This window comes from Myxine glutinosa, chromosome 4, assembly GCF_964187855.1.
Source record: "Myxine glutinosa chromosome 4, kmMyxGlut1.1, whole genome shotgun sequence".
Lineage (NCBI taxonomy): Eukaryota > Metazoa > Chordata > Myxini > Myxiniformes > Myxinidae > Myxine > Myxine glutinosa.
This window is the reverse complement of record NC_136264.1, coordinates 18,865,906-18,888,074: the sequence shown is the minus strand read 5'-3', so window position 1 is coordinate 18,888,074 and position 22,169 is coordinate 18,865,906. Positions and strand designations below refer to the sequence as shown.

Sequence of the window (22,169 nt, the reverse complement as noted above, 5' to 3'; positions counted from 1 at the left end):
CCTTGATAGCCACATCACTTGGTCACTCATGTCCAAATATTAGCTTCCCAGCTCAAAAGGTGCCTGAGATATTGGCCAAATGAGAAAGAAAATAAATAAATGATTAATAATGAAAATAAATAAATAATAATCATAAAAAATTAAATTATTAATCAATTTGGTCAGAGAACACATAAACTACCACTATTTCATCAGAATCTGTAACTTAAAAAAAAAAAAATTTTTTGGCATTAATCGAATAATTAAATAATTAATCGATTAATTTATTAATTAATAAATCAAAAATAGCCTTTGCAGCCAAATCACCTGGTCATTGGCATGTCCAAATAACAGCTTCCTAACTCAAAAGGTGCCTGAGTTAATGGTCAGAAGAGAAAGGAAATTTGATTAATTAAATAAGTACTTAATTAATCGCTAATAATTAAATAACTCCTCAATTTATTGATTATTCAAAAAACAAAAAATACCGTTTTTGAGAAAGGACTTGCTCACTACTGTGCCGAAATTTCAGCTTCCTAGCTCAAAGGATGGCTGAGATATCATCCGGAAAAACAAACAAGAAAGCAAAAAAACAAGAAAGCAAGAAAACAACCAAGAAAACAAACAACCAGAGTGAAAACTGAGTACTCTCTTTCAGCGTGCGTCACTGCCGAGCCCCCTTCGGTGCCCGGCAATGACGATTTGCAATGCCTGGAGGTGGCATAGGAAAGGAGCGGTGTACAACAACCAGAGTGAAAACTGAGTACTCCCTTTCAGCGTGCGTCACTGCCGAGCCCCCTTCGGTGCCCGGCAATGACGATTTGCAATGCCTGGAGGTGGCTTATGAAAGGAGCGGTGTACAATTATTTATTGTCCGAGTGATTATTTTTACGAAAGGGAGCTTAGTCAAACTTGGTGCAGGTATGTATAATGAGGTAGAGATGATCTGATTAGATTTTGGGGGCACGAGGTCAAAGGTCAGAGGTCATGTTAGGTAGAAATACTGTTACCGTGATAACTTGTGAACCAGTGATGGGATTCTGACCAAATTTGGGCCACTTATGTAGAATGATGGGAAGATGAACGGATTAGATTTTGTGCTCAAGAGGTCAAAGGTCAAAGTCTGTAATAGGTCTATAACTCAGGAACGGCTCAAGTGATCTAATTCAAACTTGGTACAGGTATATATAATGTTGTGCAGATTAAGTGATTAGATTTTGGAGGATCAAAGGTCAAATCTGCAACAGGTCTATAATTTGAGAATGGCTGAAGTGATCTAATTCAAACTTGGTACAGGTATGTATAATATACACAAAGAATTAAGTTAAGCACCCCTACACAATGAATTAAGTTAAGCACCCCCTAATATATATTCTTTGTGTATATGTATACATTGGCATATATTCTAAGGTATGTGAGATCAAATAATGATTGGTATGACATTAGCAATTATCCATTGATGAAATGCAGATGAGTGCACTCATCTGTGACGCCCATCGCTCGTGCAGCACGTGTTATCATCCACGTGGTCGTGATTGACGCAAAGATCGCTAGAGGTCTTCTCAGAACAATGACTGTACGTTAGAAAACATAAACGTCATCCACACTGTCCGTGATGGACCTATAGCTCCATACTTAAATTGAGGTGAAAATATGCCTAAAATTCCCAAAAAATTTCACCTTAAATTATTCAGAATAAAATATTGAAAACGGCATGATTGTTATGTTTTTATGTGACCATAATATTACTTCTCCAGAAAATATAGCAATATCATGGGTATATTTCACTGTTTTGACGACAACAAACTTGTAATGTGCGAGGTTGTAAAAAAACGGGGGGGGGGGGGGGGGTGCTTAACTTAATTCTTTGTGTATATTTTAAAGATTAAGTTATTCGATTTTGGGGTCAAACGTCAAATCTGTAATAGGTCTATAATGGGACTCTACATGTAATAAGTTCTTGATGTTTAGGCGTTTGTCGGGGGAAGATGTATGATTGTGGATCTACCTGGAGGTTCGAGTGTTAAATAGTGAGGGATTAAAGGTAACGCCCCTGTGAGTTTCACCTAGTAGTCAAACCTTTGTCCATTATGGCACTGCAAACCACATAAACATTAGTTAGGTCCTTAGCGCAACATTAAATAATTCCTTTCCCTGACAATGACTTCGGAACAAATGGACAGGAAACCAGGCCAAAAACACCGCCACAATTGGCCGCCACCGTTTACACCTCCAAGGCCTACAAACCTCGCCTGGCACGTGTTATAACACAAGGACCGCGGGGTCGGGGGCGCGGAATGGCGGGACACAGCGAAGGCTCCGCAACCTTACCTATTAAAATCAAACACCCAGGAAACTGCGTTCAGATATATACAAAAATAATACAAGGATTTATTAAATAAAAGCAAAGACAGTGACAAAGCAGCGCCGGTAAATCTAATATCCTAGATCGGGACATCCCCACACGACTGACAGCAAACACAAAACGAGGGAGATGAATTACGAAAAGAATACGTCACGTCGTTCAAAATGTACGCGGATGCGGGCTTATCTTGTCTGTCTTTCGTCGTCTTTGTGGCGGCCGTCCAACACCGCTCCTTTCGGCCCGATCGCACACCACGAGGTCCCTTGCTCCAAAGGTCCAACGCAGGGCTGCACAGAGCAAACGAACTCCACTTGACCAGGGACAGGAAGGACTCCTTTGAACTCCACTCGACTCGACTCTCTGCGGGAGTGCTGGCAGCCAAGTGCCAACTGTTCAGTGCCAACTGTTCAGTGCCAACTGTTCAGTGCCAACTGTTCAACGAACTGCTCTGTGCCAACTGTTCAACGAACTCCCACGAACTCCCCTAAAAATGGCGTCCGACCGTCGCTATATATCTCTCGCCGATGACGTCACATTCGCGCACTGCTCAGCCAATCATAGCCTCCCAACTCGCCGGCTCGCCCAGGTCACGCCCTCTGCGGCATCCTCACCACTCCGCGTCCCCGACCCCGCGGTCCTTGTGTTATAACACGTGCCAGGCGAGGTTTGTAGGCCTTGGACGTGTAAACGGTGGCGGCCAATTGTGGCGGTGTTTTTGGCCTGGTTTCCTGTCCATTTGTTCCGAAGTCATTGTCAGGGAAAGGAATTATTTAATGTTGCGCTAAGGACCTAACTAATGTTTATGTGGTTTGCAGTGCCATAATGGACAAAGGTTTGACTACTAGGTGAAACTCACAGGGGCATTACCTTTAATCCCTCACTATTTAACACTCGAACCTCCAGGTAGATCCACAATCATACATCTTCCCCCGACAAACGCCTAAACATCAAGAACTTATTACATGTAGAGTCCCTGTCACGACAGCCGAATACCTACAACCGTGATTAACACCACAGTTACGGATGGCCGATTGCGAGACTTTACACTCCCGAGGCGAAACTCAATAGCGGATTCCAATCAAGCACAAACGCGCGGAATGGCGGGACACAGCGAAGGCTCCGCAACCTTACCTATTAAAATCAAACACCCAGGAAACTGCGTTCAGATATATACAAAAATAATACAAGGATTTATTAAATAAAAGCAAAGACAGTGACAAAGCACCGCCGGTAAATCTAATATCCTAGATCGGGACGTCCCCACACGACTGACAGCAAACACAAAACGAGGGAGATGAATTACGAAAAGAATACGTCACGTCGTTCAAAATGTACGCAGATGCGGGCTTATCTTGTCTGTCTTTCGTCGTCTTTGTGGCGGCCGTCCAACACCGCTCCTTTCGGCCCGATCGCACACCACGAGGTCCCTTGCTCCAAAGGTCCAACGCAGGGCTGCACAGAGCAAACGAACTCCACTTGACCAGGGACAGGAAGGACTCCTTTGAACTCCACTCGACTCGACTCTCTGCGGGAGTGCTGGCAGCCAAGTGCCAACTGTTCAGTGCCAACTGTTCAGTGCCAACTGTTCAGTGCCAACTGTTCAGTGCCAACTGTTCAACGAACTGCTCTGTGCCAACTGTTCAACGAACTCCCACGAACTCCCGTAAAAATGGCGTCCGACCGTCGCTATATATCTCTCGCCGATGACGTCACATTCGCGCACTGCTCAGCCAATCATAGCCTCCCAACTCGCCGGCTCGCCCAGGTCACGCCCTCTGCGGCATCCTCACCACTCCGCGTCCCCGACCCCGCGGTCCTTGTGTTATAACACGTGCCAGGCGAGGTTTGTAGGCCTTGGAGGTGTAAACGGTGGCGGCCAATTGTGGCGGTGTTTTTGGCCTGGTTTCCTGTCCATTTGTTCCGAAGTCATTGTCAGGGAAAGGAATTATTTAATGTTGCGCTAAGGACCTAACTAATGTTTATGTGGTTTGCAGTGCCATAATGGACAAAGGTTTGACTACTAGGTGAAACTCACAGGGGCGTTACCTTTAATCCCTCACTATTTAACACTCGAACCTCCAGGTAGATCCACAATCATACATCTTCCCCCGACAAACGCCTAAACATCAAGAACTTATTACATGTAGAGTCCCTGTCACGACAGCCGAATACCTACCTATTCAGATCTACCTAGCTCTAGATGTTGCTCTACCAAATTCATAACACAGCCCCCCCCCCCCCCCCCTGGAACCGTAGCTCCTGCAAGGTTCACCGCAGGCGCTACCATTCCAGCCTTAACACTTACTGTCACACACTTAATTAACCTATGAAATAAATCAGGAAGGGCTGTGGGAAGTGAGTCGGACTACCTACCTACACTTCCTTAACATGCTGAACCCCTTAACCATCATGCAAGTATGTACATTTTCTTCGTTGTTCCTGTGGAGGGAGGAAACAAACAACACACAACACTAACTTAACCACAAAACTTAACCATCTTTCCAAAACTCAAAACTCTAACCTTTGTACATACCCCGGTCTACAGACCGCGTCCCCCGGTGGATGCCACAAGACACAACCTTACCTGCGGGGCCATCCCCAATGCATCCCCCTAAATTTCCACGGGCCCTGTCCAGATGTTACAGGTGAGTGACACGGCTCGGTGGATTTCGCCCACATTCATGCAACACAGAACCCTTAACCACTCATTCTCATTCCATAGGTCATCAAGGCATTTCAAAAATCAACAAAGCACTTATTTCATTACACCCCCTGCAGGACCATGGCATTGATGTCATTCACGTGTGTGTGCATTCCTCAACTAGGCAGCGGGGAGGTACCACACAAAAAGATGGTGGGGGCGCATCAGGCTGTGGTGCCCGCAGTCCCAAAAACAAGTCAACCGACTTACAAGTTCATTGCCCCCCCCCCCCTTTACCTCTTGGCCCCGTGACAGCCCAACAGCCCCTTTCCGCCGTTACCTCGCCGGTGAGGGTCTCCACACACACCAGGCTCCTTTGCCTCCTGCTTTCGCGCAGCAACACGGGTCACCGGGGGACTTCCTCACCCCGCGGCGCCCAACCAGACCCTCCACCGACGAGCTCCAATTTCCAGTTACCACCGGCTGCCAGGGGTAATTGCCGCAGAGGGGGGCCCGCAGGCATCGCTCCTCAGAGCTTGCTCTGTACCTGCGGACACACACACCTTCCCCACCCACAAGACCCCAAAACACACTTCCTCCCCCGCTGCCATTCAATTCTCCACACAACTCAGCACAATTCAGTACAATTCTTGGTGTAAAAGGTGTTACAAGGCTTGCCATGGCCTGCCACATGTGAAATCCCCCAGTTCACATTTAAACCATCACACATTTCCAAAAGCACATTTCCAAAAGCACAAGTATCGCCCCTCATTATCTCCAATAATCATCACTCACTCTCCAGGTTCCACTCTCACGACCACATCAAAACACCTAACCACAATACAAAAACATACGCCACCCACAAGACACTGTGGCTCCCATTCCATCCCCTCACCGGCCATGTCATCATTCTCACCCGCCTCCCAACTCCAAATTACATGTCCCCAATTTCCCAAAGCAAGTCCTGAAGCCTGGGACAGTACTCCTCAAAACACTCACCTCAAGTGCAGGTAGTTGCAGGTTGGTCAGGTTCAAGAGTGTCATCCACCACACCTAATTTTCCCCTCACCCTTCCAATCCACTCCGGAGCCTCCCGACCCATGTAGGAGCTCAATCTATCCCCGTGAACTATCTGTGGAAGGGTATGCGGGCCCATCTGAATTTTGAACACCACATCAGTCACCTGCCGAAGCACCACCCCAGGGCCCTTCCAAGGTGAAGTGAGTTTTGGGCACACCCCCTTCCTTCTCCGGGGCCAATAGAGCCAAACAAGGTCTCCAGGAAGGAAACGAGGTGTGTGAGCCCGAGCGTCATACCGCGTTTTCATCTGCGAAGAAGCCAAGCCAATTTGCTTCCTCGCAAACTCATGAGCCTTTTCCATGCTCGCTTTCAAATTGGTTGCATAGCTCTCCACAGTTGGCTCACCCGGTTCCCCTGGTGACGGTCCCATCAACAAATCTGTGGGGACTCGCATCTCCCTACCGAACATCAACAAGGCGGGGGTGCACCGAGTGATCGCATGCTGGGCGGTCCGGTATGCCATCAATATAAAGGGAAGGTGCTCGTCCCAATCCTGTTGGTTTTCAGATGTAAAGAGGGCCAATTGTGTCAACAGTGTCCGGTTGAACCTCTCTACCATCCCATCCGATTGAGGCCTAAGGGGAGTCGTCCGGGTCTTATGAATTTGGAGGAGCTCGCACACCGACCGCAGGAGGGCAGATTCAAAGTTCCGGCCCTGGTCAGTGTGTAGCTCCCTTGGGACGCCAAATCGGGAGAAGAATCCCTCAACTAGAACTTGAGCTACCAGCCGGGCTTCCTGGTTGGGCAATGGGTAGGCCTCTGGCCACTTGGTGAAGTAATCCATTGCCACCATAATGTACCGATTCCCTCGGCGGGTGGCTGGCAGGGGCCCCACCACATCTACTGCCACCCGCTCGAGCGGTGCCCCGACATTGTACACCTGGAGCGGGGCCTTGCGCGCACGTGGGGGTCCCTTCTTACCGCGGCAGAGGTCGCAGGATCTCACCCAATTTTGAATGTCTCTGCCCGAATTCACCCAGTAGAACCTCTGCCGTAATTTGGACAAAGTCTTGGCCACGCCCAAATGTCCCATTGTCCTAGTCCCATGCACGTGCCCCATAACCACTTCCTTCAATTTGTTGGGTACAATTATCAACCAGGAAGCTACATCACCCATTGGTGTCACCCACTTTCTGAACAAATAGCCCTCTTTCAACCCCAACATCTGCCACTGTGCCCAATAGGCCTTTACCTGGGCTCCGTGTGGAGCAATCTCCTCCCAAGAGGGTCTTTTGTCCTCCTCTAGCCAATGAAAAAGGGGCCCCAAAACAGGATCCTCCCTTTGACTCTCTTGCCAATTCACATCGCCCAATTCCTGTGGGGGTTGTGGCAAAGTTCGCCTGGTCACTTTTGCTGCATATAGGCATGCATCAATTTGGCCCTGCCCAATTGGATCCTTGGCTTCTTGTCTATCACAAAATTTACACTGTGCCTCCCAACAGGGGCGCCGAGAGAGAGCGTCTGCATTGGCATGTGCTTTGCCAGGCCGATGTTGCACAGTGAAATTATACTGCTGCAGCCTCTCAAGCCACCTTGCAATTTGTCCCTCCGGCTCTTTGAACCGAAGGAGCCATTGCAAGGAGGCATGATCCACTCGGATCACAAACTCCCTCCCATAAAGGTAAGGGTGAAAGTGTCCAACTGCAGACAGCAAGGCCAATAGTTCTTTGCGGGTAACGCAATAATTTCGTTCGGGCCTCGAAAGTGCCCGACTGTAATACGCAATAGCCCTCTCGACTCCCTGTTGCATTTGTGACAACACAGCTCCCAACCCTTCCTGGCTCGCATCTGTGTCCAGGACGTAATTGCCATCCTCTGTCGGGTATGCCAAAACTGGGGCCTCCACCAGACGTTGTTTTAAGTGACTGAATGCCTCGATGCAGCTCTCTGACCATACAAATTTGGCTCCTTTCTCTGTCAATTTGTGCAAAGGTCTTGCAATTTCCGCGAAATTTGCCACAAATCTCCTGTAGTAAGAGCAGAGGCCCAAAAATCCTCGGACCTCCCTTACATTTTTAGGGGCGGGCCACTCTTTTACAGATTTTACCTTTCCAGGGTCAGTGGCCACGCCGCTCTCACTGATCACGTGACCCAGGTAAGTCACTTCCCTCCTGAAAATTTCACACTTGCTCGGATTTAATTTCAACCCGGCACCCCTTAATCTCCCAAATACGTCTGACAAATTTTCGACAGCCTGTTCAAATGTGGGAGCGTGGACCAATACATCATCCAAATAGACGAGGCAAGTCTGCCACGGTAAGCCAATTAAAACACGTTCCATCAGACGCTCAAACGTGGCAGGGGCATTGCACAATCCAAAGGGCATGACGACAAACTGCCAGAGACCCTTTCCTGTGGTGAACGCCGTTTTCTCCCTCGCCTCTTTATCCATTTCCACCTGCCAATAACCACTCTTTAAATCCAACGTGGAGAACCATGTTGAGCCTGAAACGGCATCGAGGGTGTCATCGATCCTTGGCAGGGGATACGAGTCCTTGAGTGTCACATGATTGAGCTGGCGGTAGTCCACACAGAACCGAGTGGTCCCATCTTTCTTCTTCACCAGCACAATGGGTGACACCCAAGGACTCACCGAGGGCTCGATAAATCCGGCTCTTTCCATTTTGCTCACCTGTTCCTCTGCCTCCTCTTTCTTAGCGAAAGGGAGCCGCCTCGGCGGTTGGCGAACAGGCCGAGCCTCGCCAGTACTAATTTTGTGCCTGACGAGACTCGTGCGTCCTACATCCTCGGGGGAGAGAGAAAAAACACCCAAGTTCTTACCAACCAAATTGTGCAACGTCTCTACCTGCTCCGATGTTAGGCCCTCTTCAGAGCGTGTCATCATGTCCCGCACTCCCTCTGACCAATCACATTTCCCCAAATTTTGCCCTCCTTCCGGCTGTACTGGCAAGCATGTGGATCCACCTCCTCCGGTGACCTCTACTACACTACTGCATTTGGCTACGATGGCTCCGCCCCTTATAGTGCGGGGGCTGTCGGACAAGTTGAGCAGCCTGACTGCCAGCATAGGCCCACGGGTGTCTACGAGGGTGCGACCCACCATTAATTCCTCCGTCCCCTGCGAGGACCACGACTCCACTAGCCCTAGCTGGCCAATGGGTTGAGCACCTGCTGCTAACTCTGCCATCACGACTCTCTCGGACCTGGGAGGCACGGTCACAGTGCGCGGCACCTCCAGCCACGTCCCCTGCACCTCCTCGTCATCCCCCAGTCCCATTAACTGCAGCCTCTCGGTGCCCAACCACATATGACCACGCCCAAGGTCTAATTGGCAGTCATGTTCCACCAGGAAACTCAGTCCCAACAGACACTGATCGCACACCCCCGCCACCCACACAACCACGCTGACCTCCAGGCCACCCAACTCCATCCTCACCACTCCGCGTCCCAATATTGGTGCCGTTGCCCCCGTAGCCAGTTGAAGGCTGTGTCCTTCTACCCTATCAATTTTGTCCCAGCCTCCAACACTCTGGTCTAGCACACCCGGATTGATAATGGTGTCACTGGCTCCAGTGTCCACCACAGCCTCACAAAATTCTCCCTCAATTTTGCATCTAACCCTTAGATTACCTGTGCCAATTTGTCCGCAATTCACTACTTCCACCAAAGGAGGGCGCTTCTCCACACACTTGCCAGCCGAGCATGGCCCCGTATGCTCGGCTCGTTCTAGTTTCCCGCACACTCTACCGCTATTGGCCCAGGCGGAGGTGGTGGTCCTCTGTCTGGCACCTGTGGACCTACTGGGGGCCCCCTCCTTTCTGGACTGCGAAGCCTGTCAGGAGGTGGGGGCCCATATGGTTGCCGACAATTTCTCTGACTGTGCCCTCTTCTCCCACATCTAAAACAAGTCCCCAAGAACGGACCCCTCTGGTAGCCAGGTGGAGCCCCCCTTTCTCCCGGCCCAGCCCGATAAACATCAGGCCGTCCCGATGGCCAACCTGGACCACCCTGTCGTGACTCGCTCCCTGCAAATTGTCCCCCCATCAAATTTGTCAGCTGGCGGCTGATTCCCCTTAACATTCGCCCGATGTCATCCTCTGGCTTTTCCTGATCCCGCACCTCGGCCTGCCGTACCGTCACAGGTGCCCTCTCCGATGCGCGGTTCGACCTTCTCAAAAAGGTCAGTCTCGCCGCGCATTCCGCTGCCCGGTGCACCGTGGGTGGGTCCTGTAACTCCACCAACGTCCGGACCTCAGGATCAGGGAGAGCCGCCATAATTTTTTCTATCGCCAGCTTGTCCCACGCCTGTGCTGGTAGGTCCCTGTATGCTATCCTCACAGATTGGTATATATCCTGGGCCAGCTCCTGCAACTTCTCATTAGGCTTTTGCCTGCGATGCAGCAGCTGTGCCCTGACCAGGTCGCACCTTGCGCCTGTCCCGTACCTGTTATTCAAGGCCTCACAAATGGCCTTGCTGGTCAATATTCCCTCTGGGACTACGTTTAACACGTCGGCGGCTGACCCCCGCAGTGTCGCCACCAGATTCCCCATGCGCTCCCGCTCTCCCCAACCATTGAGCTGAGACACGCACTCAAATTGTGTCAGGAAAGCCTCAAGGCTCCCTGATCCGTCAAAATGTACGAGGGGGATTGTTTTTCCAGAGACTCTATTCCCCGATTCCTCCCTGTCCAAATCCAGTCCGGGGCCAAAACACCCCCCCAACTGGGTATTCCGTTTCGGAGCCTCTGGTGTCCAAATGTGGCTTGTGGTGAGGGTCTCCTGGGTCACCTTAATCTGGTCCTGAAGATGTTTAACCGACCTACTCACCTCTTCCTTCAGGCTCTCTTGAACCCGGCCAACCTCCTTCTTGATGGTATTGTCCCAGATCTCCAGTCGCTCCTGCATAAAATCACTCACCCTTTCATTATCCATTAGTGGCCCCCACAGGCCTTTCTCAATTAACCCTTGCTCCTGCTCTTTTATGCAGGTTTCCAACCCCCTCACCTCCTCGGCCAATTTGCCCCCTTGTCGGTTGAGCAGTCCCCATTCCTCACTCTGCTGTAGCATTCTGGCATCCACCCGGCCCCGATAGCCTTCCAGGTCCCCATTTGCTTTATCAATTCGACCCTCCAACGCTTCCCCCCTCCGGACAGCCTGGGTCACGCCCTCCTCTATTTTTGACATTAATTCTGTCCGTATCGATTCACTTGCCACCCCTATGGCTTTTTCCATCTCCCCCCCTCTAGTTTCTACTTTATCCTCCAATTCCCCCAGTCTGCCCGTAATTTGGTTTTGCACACTCCCTTCTATGCCATCAATTCGTTTCCCCAGCTGTTGTGCCATTTCCCCAATTTTTCCTTCCAATTCTTCATTCCTCTCTTTCATTTGTTCATTCATTCGTTCATTCACTTTTCCCTCCAATCCCTCAATTTTGCTGTCCATCCCTTCGATCTGTTCTTTCAAACCCTCCTTCAATCTATCCATTTGCCCCTCCATGTTTTTTGTTTGGGCATTAATTCTGTTCTCCAATTGCTCGTTCTGAGCATTCATTTCCCCTTTCAATCCATTAATTTGGTCACTCATATCCTTCAGTCCTTCCCTCCATTCCTTCCCCTGCGACTCCATTTTATTTTCCATCCCTTCAATTTTATTTTCCAACCCACTTTTCATTTCTCCCATCTGCTTTCCCATTTTGTTTTCCAGCCCATCAATTTTAATACTCTGAGCATCCATTAATTCCTTTAAAAATTTCATTAAAGCCTGGTCGTCTCTAGGGGCCGTCCCACTTGTTCCCGGCTCCCCGGTGGGGGAGGGGCATAAGTTGGTGCTCGGGACGGGGGAGGTTCCAAGGCTCACCTCGACATCTAATTCCCCTATTTCCGGCTCACTCCCGACGCTGACGGAGGCCTCGCTGCGTACTTCCATCTCATCAATTTCCGACATCCGCTTTCCGGAAGATTGTTTCCTGCGCGCGTATTTATTTTAATAATTCCTGAAACAATTTAAATTTGACGAAGACGCGATATCGCGCTCCGTTTGCCCGATTGATTATTAAATTTCTCCGCCTCCCTATAAAAATTTTGCGTTCGAACGTCGGGCGCAATGCACGCCCGACCGTGTCGATGTCTCGCCGCGGACAAAAAAATTTGTCCGACGGGTTCAAATCCTACACTCCTGACACCACTTGTTACGCAACCGTGATTAACACCACAGTTACGGATGGCCGATTGCGAGACTTTACACTCCCGAGGCGAAACTCAATAGCGGATTCCAATCAAGCACAAACGCGCGGAATGGCGGGACACAGCGAAGGCTCCGCAACCTTACCTATTAAAATCAAACACCCAGGAAACTGCGTTCAGATATATACAAAAATAATACAAGGATTTATTAAATAAAAGCAAAGACAGTGACAAAGCAGCGCCGGTAAATCTAATATCCTAGATCGGGACGTCCCCACACGACTGACAGCAAACACAAAACGAGGGAGATGAATTACGAAAAGAATACGTCACGTCGTTCAAAATGTACGCGGATGCGGGCTTATCTTGTCTGTCTTTCGTCGTCTTTGTGGCGGCCGTCCAACACCGCTCCTTTCGGCCCGATCGCACACCACGAGGTCCCTTGCTCCAAAGGTCCAACGCAGGGCTGCACAGAGCAAACGAACTCCACTTGACCAGGGACAGGAAGGACTCCTTTGAACTCCACTCGACTCGACTCTCTGCGGGAGTGCTGGCAGCCAAGTGCCAACTGTTCAGTGCCAACTGTTCAGTGCCAACTGTTCAACGAACTGCTCTGTGCCAACTGTTCAACGAACTCCCACGAACTCCCGTAAAAATGGCGTCCGACCGTCGCTATATATCTCTCGCCGATGACGTCACATTCGCGCACTGCTCAGCCAATCATAGCCTCCCAACTCGCCGGCTCGCCCAGGTCACGCCCCCTGCGGCATCCTCACCACTCCGCGTCCCCGACCCCGCGGTCCTTGTGTTATAACACGTGCCAGGCGAGGTTTGTAGGCCTTGGAGGTGTAAACGGTGGCGGCCAATTGTGGCGGTGTTTTTGGCCTGGTTTCCTGTCCATTTGTTCCGAAGTCATTGTCAGGGAAAGGAATTATTTAATGTTGCGCTAAGGACCTAACTAATGTTTATGTGGTTTGCAGTGCCATAATGGACAAAGGTTTGACTACTAGGTGAAACTCACAGGGGCGTTACCTTTAATCCCTCACTATTTAACACTCGAACCTCCAGGTAGATCCACAATCATACATCTTCCCCCGACAAACGCCTAAACATCAAGAACTTATTACATGTAGAGTCCCTGTCACGACAGCCGAATACCTACCTATTCAGATCTACCTAGCTCTAGATGTTGCTCTACCAAATTCATAACAATATTATAAAGATTAAGTTATTCGATTTTGGGGTCAAACGTCAAATCTGTAATAGGTCTATAATGGCTGAAGTGATCTAATTCAAACTTGGTGCAGATATGTATAATGATGTAAAGATTAACTGATTCGATTTTGGGGGTCCTGGAGTCAAAGGTTAGAAGTCATGTCAGGTGAAAATTTGAGAACTTGTGAACAGCTGAAGTGATTAAAATTAAAATTGATACAGGTATGTATAATGATGTAAACATGAACTGATTAAATTTTGGGATCAATAGGTCAAAGGGCAGAGGTCATGTCAGGTAAAAATATACTAACTTGGGCACAGCTGAATGGATTTAAATCAAACTTGATACAAGTTTTATCATGATGTATCAATGTTGGCGGAGGCATATCAGTCGACAATGTGACGTCGAAGAGTGCCATTCTAGTTTTTCATGTAATCTTCTTTTTCATTCGAATGCAACACAAGGTTGTGTGGTAGCATGTTTGGCAGGGGGCATGGCTGTGCCGCTGATGCAATGCCCTCTGCTGCTTCGGACAAGGAATTTGGAATTTGTCCATGGTGCCAGCGATAGCTCGCCGACTCTTTGCGATGACACCGTGGGATATTTTACATCCACCAACTAATGCCAGCAGATGGGATGCCTGTTTAATGCCCATCAGAGGGACGGCACACACATTGATGAATAACCCTGCCTCTGAAACACCGGGTTGACAGTTTATACCTGGGTTGGGATTCAAACCCAGGCTGGATGGCTTAGAGTTGAGTGTGCCTTTCTCTAGGCCATCATGGCAGCCCTTTCATGCAATGATTGAGGTTCATGTAAAATCTTACAAGGACAATGTATTGAAATAATGTATTGTCACAGTGCAAGGATAATGTATTAAAAATAGAGAGAGAACAGTTAGGCAAAAAAATACAAGAGTAAACTAGAACGGCACTCGGTGTAGCACATACCTCTGCCAGGTTAAACAGTTTCTAGATTCGGACCTGAACCAAAATCTAATCGGCTTTTTCTTGTTGCCGAACCAAGTCATCCACCACGTTTAGTCATAATTCGTTCACAACTTTTGAAATATCCTGCCATATATCATTTTTGGCCTCATCTCTCAATGGTGAAGAATAACTTTAAAATTTCTCGAATCCAGATCCGTATCCAAATTTTCACCAAAATCTAATCATTTCGTCCTTGTCACGTACCGAACCTCTCCGCCAAATTTCGTCTGAACACCACGAAACTATTTCAACACCACGACAATCTTTGAAAAAGAAAGTCCACGCAAACTTTAAATCCCATAATTTCATAACCTCGAATATTATTTATACTTACTCTGAACGATCGTACAGGACCTTGTACCTCTATCACATGAAGGGCACAGAGATTCGTACACAAATATGTGCTTTTCATTCAAGGACATTAGTAGACAATGGGCACATACATGATATATGGGATTTGAACCTGAGCTATTTGCCTCATGAGCAATTGGGGTTAGATTGGAACTCGAATGGACCATCCGTCTTAGGTTCGATTTTGTAACCAAGAAAACCCATTAATAACTTCGTTATGTGTTGTATTTCGAAATAAGTGGAAACCTTCCAGAAGCAAATTTATCACCGTTTTCACCTAATGGAATTAACTTTCACATTAACTGTCTGTGCACAAGATGATCTCTTTTCAACATTTATTATCATGACTGACCAGTTTTCCTGTTGGAGTAACCATGATTATCTGAGAGATTATTTGAGTGAAGATTATAAAGGTGGAAATGAAGATTGTGGGGAAGGGAAGGGAAGGGGAAGTGTTGTTGGCGGATTGAGCTAGTTAGAAAAGTATTGTTATTCAACCTGAGTGGTGTCAGGTTAATGGCCAAATATTACACGTTTTGCCTCTTGCAGTATTTGACTTGGATTATTTTGCTTTTAGATGCACCAAAGTGGAATTTGACATGACCGTGCGATTTGGTTCGACCGACCCGGACACGTCACAACAAGAAACCATGGTATTTTTTTTTTTTTTTTTTTTTTTTTTTTTTTGTATACAAGATCGAGGCTCGTGAAAGAGCGAACATTAAACACACAGAAAGACAAACCGACACATAAAACATATAACATCGGGAGCGGTAGACAAGATGGGGAGAGAGGGGGAAGGACACAAACACAACATTTGAGAGCAGGGACCGAGAGACATGGAGACATCGAGAGATCTGAGAGAGGGCGAGGGCTTTGGGGGGAGGGGGCATGGGAAGGGGGCGGTGGGAGAGGTATAAAACATATGGACACTGCCAGGACTTCCAGGAAAGAAGTTGGAATTTCAAACAAGGTGGATCTGGGGTGAATTAGCGGGGTAGAAAAGATCAAGGTTTTGGATGGGGGAACATAAGAGATGGTGGTGAACAGCTGTTTTAAAGACCTGGAGGGAGGAGTGGGATTGAAGGGAGTGAGGGAGTTTGTTCCAGAGGCAGGAGCAAAAGAGGAATGAAAGAGTGAAGGTGAGCAGAGAGCCGAGATTTCGGCAGTTTAACCATCAGAGGGTGGCTGGCAGATCTTGTGCGACCCGTAGGAATATTTGGGGGACAGAGCACAGAGAGAGCTGGGGGTGCAAGGCCGGAGAGGAGTCGGTAGAAGACAGAAAGACCACCTACCTGCCTGCGGTGAGTGAGTGAAAGGCCCTCAGAGATAGCTTCATCGCGGGAGATTCCAATAATTCTGAAAGCTTTGGTTTCAACAGCATGAAGCCGAGCTAGGTGTGAGGCAGGAGCACCGGCCCATAGGGGAGAACAGTATTCCATTGAGCTGCGGATGAAAGCCTTGTATGTGGTGAGGAGCTCAGGTGTGCCGAGGAAGGACTTCGCACGACGGAGGATGCCCAGTCGGCGACTGGCTTTGGAGGCCAGCTTGGAAATGTGGTTTTCCCAAGAAAGATCATGGCAGATAGTGAGACCCAAAATCTTGAGCGACAGAACTTCTTGGAGAGGATTGTTGAGAAAGTAGATGGGAGGGTTGTCCAGTCGATCTTTTCGGAGAGACATAGTAAGAGTGTGAGATTTGTCAGGATTGAAAGACATGTTCCACTTGTTTGACCAGTCTGTGATTTTGTCCAGGTCTTCAGAGAGTGAGGACGCAGCAGACTGCCGATCTGAGGGAAGAGGAATGGAGCGGCAGAGGGTGGAGTCATCAGCAAAGAGATAGAGAGGATTTTCGAGAGAGTCAGAGAGATCATTGATGAAGACCAGAAAAAGCACGGGGCCCAGAACACTGCCTTGGGGAACTCCAGCCTGAACAGGAAGAGGAGATGAGAGAAACCCATTCAGGGCCACACGTTGACGACGACTAGAGAGGAAGTCCGCCAGCCATGCGTGGAGATTTCCATGGATACCAAAGGAGGAGAGTTTGGTGAGCAGAGCGGGGTGCCAGACCGTGTCGAAGGCACGTGATATGTCGAGGGAGACAGCTCTAATTTCCTGTTTGGCATTGAGGACCTCCATCCATTGTTGAGACAGCAGAAGCAGCATGTCCAGAGTAGAGTGACCTGGTCTGAAACCAAATTGATGATCAGAGATCAAGCCATTGGAGAAGAGGAAAGATTTCATATCCGAAGCAATGATGGATTCCATGACTTTGCTGATAATTGGGAGAAGGCTGATTGGTCTGTAGTTGCTAGGATCTGTTTTTGCACCTTTTTTGTGCAAAGCGGTGATGTTGGCTGATTTCCAAGCAGATGGCAGTTGACCTTGAGCAAAAGAGAGGGTGAAGAGAACAGAGAGAGGGTGAGATAGAGCAGCAGGGCAGGATTTTAGGACCCGTGGGCTGATGCCGTCGGGTCCAGTTGCAGAATCAGAGTCGAGGGTTGACAGAAACTTTTCCACCTTGTCAGGAGGAAAGGACACGGAGTCCAGGAGCAGCAGGGTCCGACTGGGTATGGTGGGTACAGAGAGGGATGGGTTTGGGACACAAGATTTAGAGGCAAACACAGAGTTGAGGCATTCAGCTTTTTCACGTGCGGAGTCAGCTGTGTAGCCGTTTGAGGTAAGGGAGGGGATGGAGGGGGAACAAACACCAGAAACGGATTTGACCAGATGCCACCAGGATTTGGAAGAGGGAGACAGATAAGAGAGTTCGGTCTTGAGAACGGAGAGATATTGTTTCCTGGCTCTCCTGAGGGTGGACACACACTTGTTTCGGGCTTTGTGAAAGGAAATGAGATTTCCTTCCGTTGGATTTGCTTTCCAGGAGACGAAGGCAAGTTGTTTCTGGGCAACAGCCTCACCACAATATTCCGTGTACCAAGGACGGGAGGAAGGGTATGACAACTGAAGACGAGATGGGATAAATCTGTGCATGAGAGAGAGCCATTTACTTTGGAAGAATTCCCAGGATGAGTTGATGTCAGAGGTGGTAGAGATGGGAGACCAGTCCAGATGATTGATGGCTGCTTGAAGACCGTGCCAGTTGGCCTGAGTGAAATGCCAGACTCGTCGACGCTGAGCAGGCTCCCTGAGGATGGTCAGAGAGATGTCCACTTTAACAAGGACATGATCAGATGATCCGATCGGAGCAGAAGAAGAGCAGCAGACATTTTCAGGGAAGTTAGTCATAACCAAGTCCAGAAGAGAAGATGTTCCGTTGACTGAGATCCGGGTCGGGAAATTGACAGATTGTGTCAGTCCCAGTGAGTCGCAGAAGTCCTTTGCTGAGGAGCCATGGCTGGTGAGAGAGGTACCCACACCCAGCCAACTGGCATGATGACAGTTGAAATCACCACATATGAGGAAGAGAGAGTTGGGATGAGTAGATAGAAGTTGGTCCATATCATCAGACAGCGAGATGTAGATGGAGTCATCACTGTTTGGTGGACGGTACAACACACATATGAACAAGAGGTGGGAGCGAAGGGGAAGCCGTAGCCAGAGGTATTCCTGGGGGTGAGGTGGAGAGAGTGCAGTGCAGGGCGAGTGAGGAAGAGAGTTTTTGATAAAGATAGCAACCCCGCCTCCAGGACGAGGCTCAGGTCTATCATACCGGAGGAGGGAGTAGCCCGGGAGAGATACTATGGAATCAGAGACATCATAAAGGAGGAAAGTTTCTGTTAAGCAGATCACGTCTGGTTTGACAGAAGCAACCTGTATGGAGAGATCAGTTAAGTTTGAACGAAGGCCCCGGATGTTTGAGGTCCATACCGTTAATGAAGAGGAAGGGGGAGCATCAGATACAGAACAGGGGGGAGGAGGGGTAGGGTAAGATGTGGAAGAGGTGGAAGAGGTAGGAAGAGCTGTTGAAGGTGTGTCAGAGATTTCAGAATAGCTCGGAGAAAGGGAAGGATGGGGCGGACAAAAGGTTTGATGGTGATTGGGTGAGCCACAATGAGGTGTTATTTGAGGAGGGGGAAGAGCGAGGCAGAAGGTTGGGGGAGATGGAGGTGAGAGTTTGAAGGGGGAAGAAGCGGGGAGGACGCTTTGAGGATGGGGAGTGAGAGGGGGGAAATTGAGAAGCAATGAGGGTGGGGAGATTTGAAGGGGAGGGGTGAGGGGGGAGTTTGGGAGGGAAGGGACAAGGGGAGGGATTTGAAAGGGATGGGATATGGGGGAGATTGGAGGGGAGGGGTGAGGCAGGAGTCTAGGAGGGGAGGGGCGAGGGGGCGTCTTGGCAGGGAGGGGTGAGGGGGTAGTTTAGGAGGGAGGGGGCAAGGGGGGAGATTTGAAAGGGATGGGTGATGGGGAAGATTTGGAGGGGAGGGGTGATGGGGAAGATTTGGAGGGGAGGGGTTATGGGGAAGATTTGGAGGGGAGGGGTGAGATTGGATTTTTGAAAGTGTACGATTTATGGGAAACGAACATTTATTGCAAAATGAGTTTCTTGCGACCTTCGAGTTAAAAATACGTTTAAGGACGCTGGATGGAGGATGGAGTGCAGGAGAGTTTAGGGAATGTAGAAAAAAGGCACTATAGGAGATGGATATTTTTTTTGGGATGAATTGATTTGGTGAGCAAGTCGAAAGCAGCCTTTTAAAGAAGAAGAAGAAAAAGGTGTTATAAAATATGACGGAATACATAACTTGAGGGGAAAGTGTAAACATTGAAGGTTAATGAGTGAAAACTATCTGGGGAAATGGGGGAGAAACACGTGGTCGAAGAACGAACGAACGAATAAGAATGAATAAACGAAAGAGAACAGAGAAGGAAATGTTTTTTTGTTTTTTTTTTGTTTTGTTTTTTTGAGTTGAGATTTACACAAGGAAGTAGGCTATGGGTGAAAAGACTGAGAATACAGAGAACGAAAGTTATTGGATCACAAACGATGGACCACTGAGAGAAAAACAAAGCCTCAAGGTTGTACAGTGCACACTGTACAAGGCCTCAAGACACGACACGGCAAACAGACGATCAATTTATGAAAGATAAACACCGAGAAACAACCAAAGTTGCACACAATAACTTCACACACCGAAAGATAAACACAGTTTCGACAAAATACAATTGTGAACAGACTTAACTTCGAAAAACGTGGAGACCGTGTGGAGCTTCGAAAATCCCTCCCACCGTCTCCGAGATCTCGCGAGATCAATCACAGTAGTCCGGATATTGTTACGGATCTCAGACGTCGGCTCTCCCCTTATCAAAGGGGGGTTAATCCCCTTGTCCTTTTATCTGGCCGACGCGAGTTCTGGAAGTTATACGCTCCTTCCGGTCGGTATTAGGCAGGGTCATTGGTCAACTTAGTCCAAATACCTAATTACGAACACCGACCGCGAAGCAGGGAAATAACTCCCGCCCGAACCACGGCGTTAGTGGACACGCCAAACGAAGCAAGCCGCGATTCGGGCCGTTAACAATGACTAGACCCGATTATGGCGGTTCCGATCGGGCCACGTTTACCCAATGAGAGAAAAGACGGATGCGATCAGATGGAGAGGAAACCCAGAAAATAGGAAGAACAGATGGGATTCATTACCAATGTAAAAGAAGGAGAAGAGGAAACGAAAGAAATGTACAGGATAGGAGGAGGAAGAAGAAGCACACAGGGCAGCCTTATACAGTCTTATTCTTAATACCCCAGAACAAACGGGCCCGTCTCACATACACACTCACACAGGGATTGTAGATGGTTGATGGTCACCAGCGCGTCCAGGCTCCAGCCCGGCTCCGGTTTCTTTGGGGTCTCACTCCCCCGATTTTTCTCGAATGTGCCCTCGCACAATTTCGGGGCTGGGTCGTGTGGCTCCCCGAGCAGGTCCTACTTACCTGCGCACCTCCGCGACTGAACGTCACCACCCGAGCATGCCTAGCTCCTCACCCTAACCTACCTGGGGAAGGCCCTCCCTGGCGCTTACCCCCTCGATGCCCTCTCTGGCATTGGGCTACGCGGGTCCTCTCCTGGGATCCTCGGGCCCCGCTGAACTCTACCTGGCTCCCAGAGCCTACCTGCCGCCTCACCTGGCCGACAGACTACCAGTGGCGGAGTGCTCATTTAACCATACGCACTAACAGGCCACACGCCCAGCCATTCCATACATGTATGCACCCAACAAAACACTACTTTGCAACTACACGCACCACAGATGTCAATATCCAACCAATTTTAGCTACTCCCTCTACCTAACTTTAAACTACCCTCCCCGGGTATTTGTGAAGGGGTCCATCCTTCCCCCATTCACTCCTTCGCACCATACACTCCACGCCACGTATTCCACACTCCATTTACTCCACACCATTTATTCCACACACCTGTTTCCATATACCCCAAATCTCCACTGCATCCTATGCAAGTCATTCACTCAACACCATTACACTCACCCACAATACCCTCACAATACATCACTTCTCCAAACCATTGCCTCATTGCTCAGATTTTCCCACGCTCCAATTCCTCTTTTCAACATGCTCTCCAGCAAGACTCTCATTCAATTCCTCATTTAATAAACTACACCACAAACACACTGCATCATCTAACTAACTACTGCCCCTCTAAAACTTGTGCTTTCCCTGTCATCCCTTTATACTACTGCACATCCCTCGTCATTGACATCCATCTAATCGCTCTACATCCCCCACTACTTGTACTATGTCACTACTTAACTCTCAAGTCTCCTAAAGTCATTTCTAGGTCCCTAACCATTATCCTACTCCTCCCGGGCTAGTTTGTACTGCCAATCCCCATACATCTATTACTCCTCTGCCCCCAATGAATGGTACAACTACCATTCACTGTCATCACTACTAGTCCACTGTACTCAAGCCTCGTCGGATGCGGTAATGCATTTTCACAGCTCGGCTTCGAAAAGCCGAGCAATGCATGCGATGGTCAGTCTCCTGTTGGTTGGGTCCGTCCGGCATTTTCGATTCTGGGGAAGAGGCATACTTGGGCCGAGGTACCAAGGTCCATCCCGGCGCAGAGCCCTTCGGTCTCCGGCCCGATGACCCAACCTCCCCCGGTCGGAACACCGCGCCCGACAGGGGGCGAAGGTCCGACCTGGCCTTTCTCCCCCGGAATCGTGCCGGTCGCCGCTACGACGCGGCACTGACCATACAGGGCGGGACCCGTCCCGAATCATGCACGGCGCTCCTTGCAAGAGCGCCGTGGCAACGATCCCTGATGGCTCCCGCAGCACACAATGAACACCACGCCCCGAGAACTCACGTCGGCTATACGTCGACCTAAGCGCTGCCCCGGTCAGCGTCGATGCTCGAGTCGCATTTTCACATCCACCTGCGACCCTTTTCTTACTCACACATCCCGGCACTCCAACGCCTCT

At 49.1% G+C, this 22,169-nt stretch overlaps 2 protein-coding genes across 3 annotated transcripts in view; both read left to right on the top strand.

Annotated features, from left to right (window-relative positions):
• The window catches only part of LOC137425804 (fibronectin-like), a 1,588,206-nt gene that overhangs the window by 1,253,184 nt on the left and 312,853 nt on the right, over nucleotides 1–22,169 (top strand). The gene's annotated exons all lie outside the window — the stretch shown is intronic.
• LOC137424482 (uncharacterized) overlaps nucleotides 1–22,169 on the top strand; it is an 84,883-nt gene that overhangs the window by 30,566 nt on the left and 32,148 nt on the right. The window contains exon 3 of one of the 2 annotated variants that reach the window (XM_078775511.1): nucleotides 15,345–15,420. The exons of the other annotated variant lie outside the window; for it this stretch is intronic. Within the exon in view, the coding sequence (XP_078631637.1) occupies nucleotides 15,367–15,420 (54 nt within the window). The 5' untranslated portion in view covers nucleotides 15,345–15,366. The remainder of the gene's footprint in view (nucleotides 1–15,344; nucleotides 15,421–22,169) is intronic. 2 annotated transcript variants of the gene reach the window in all.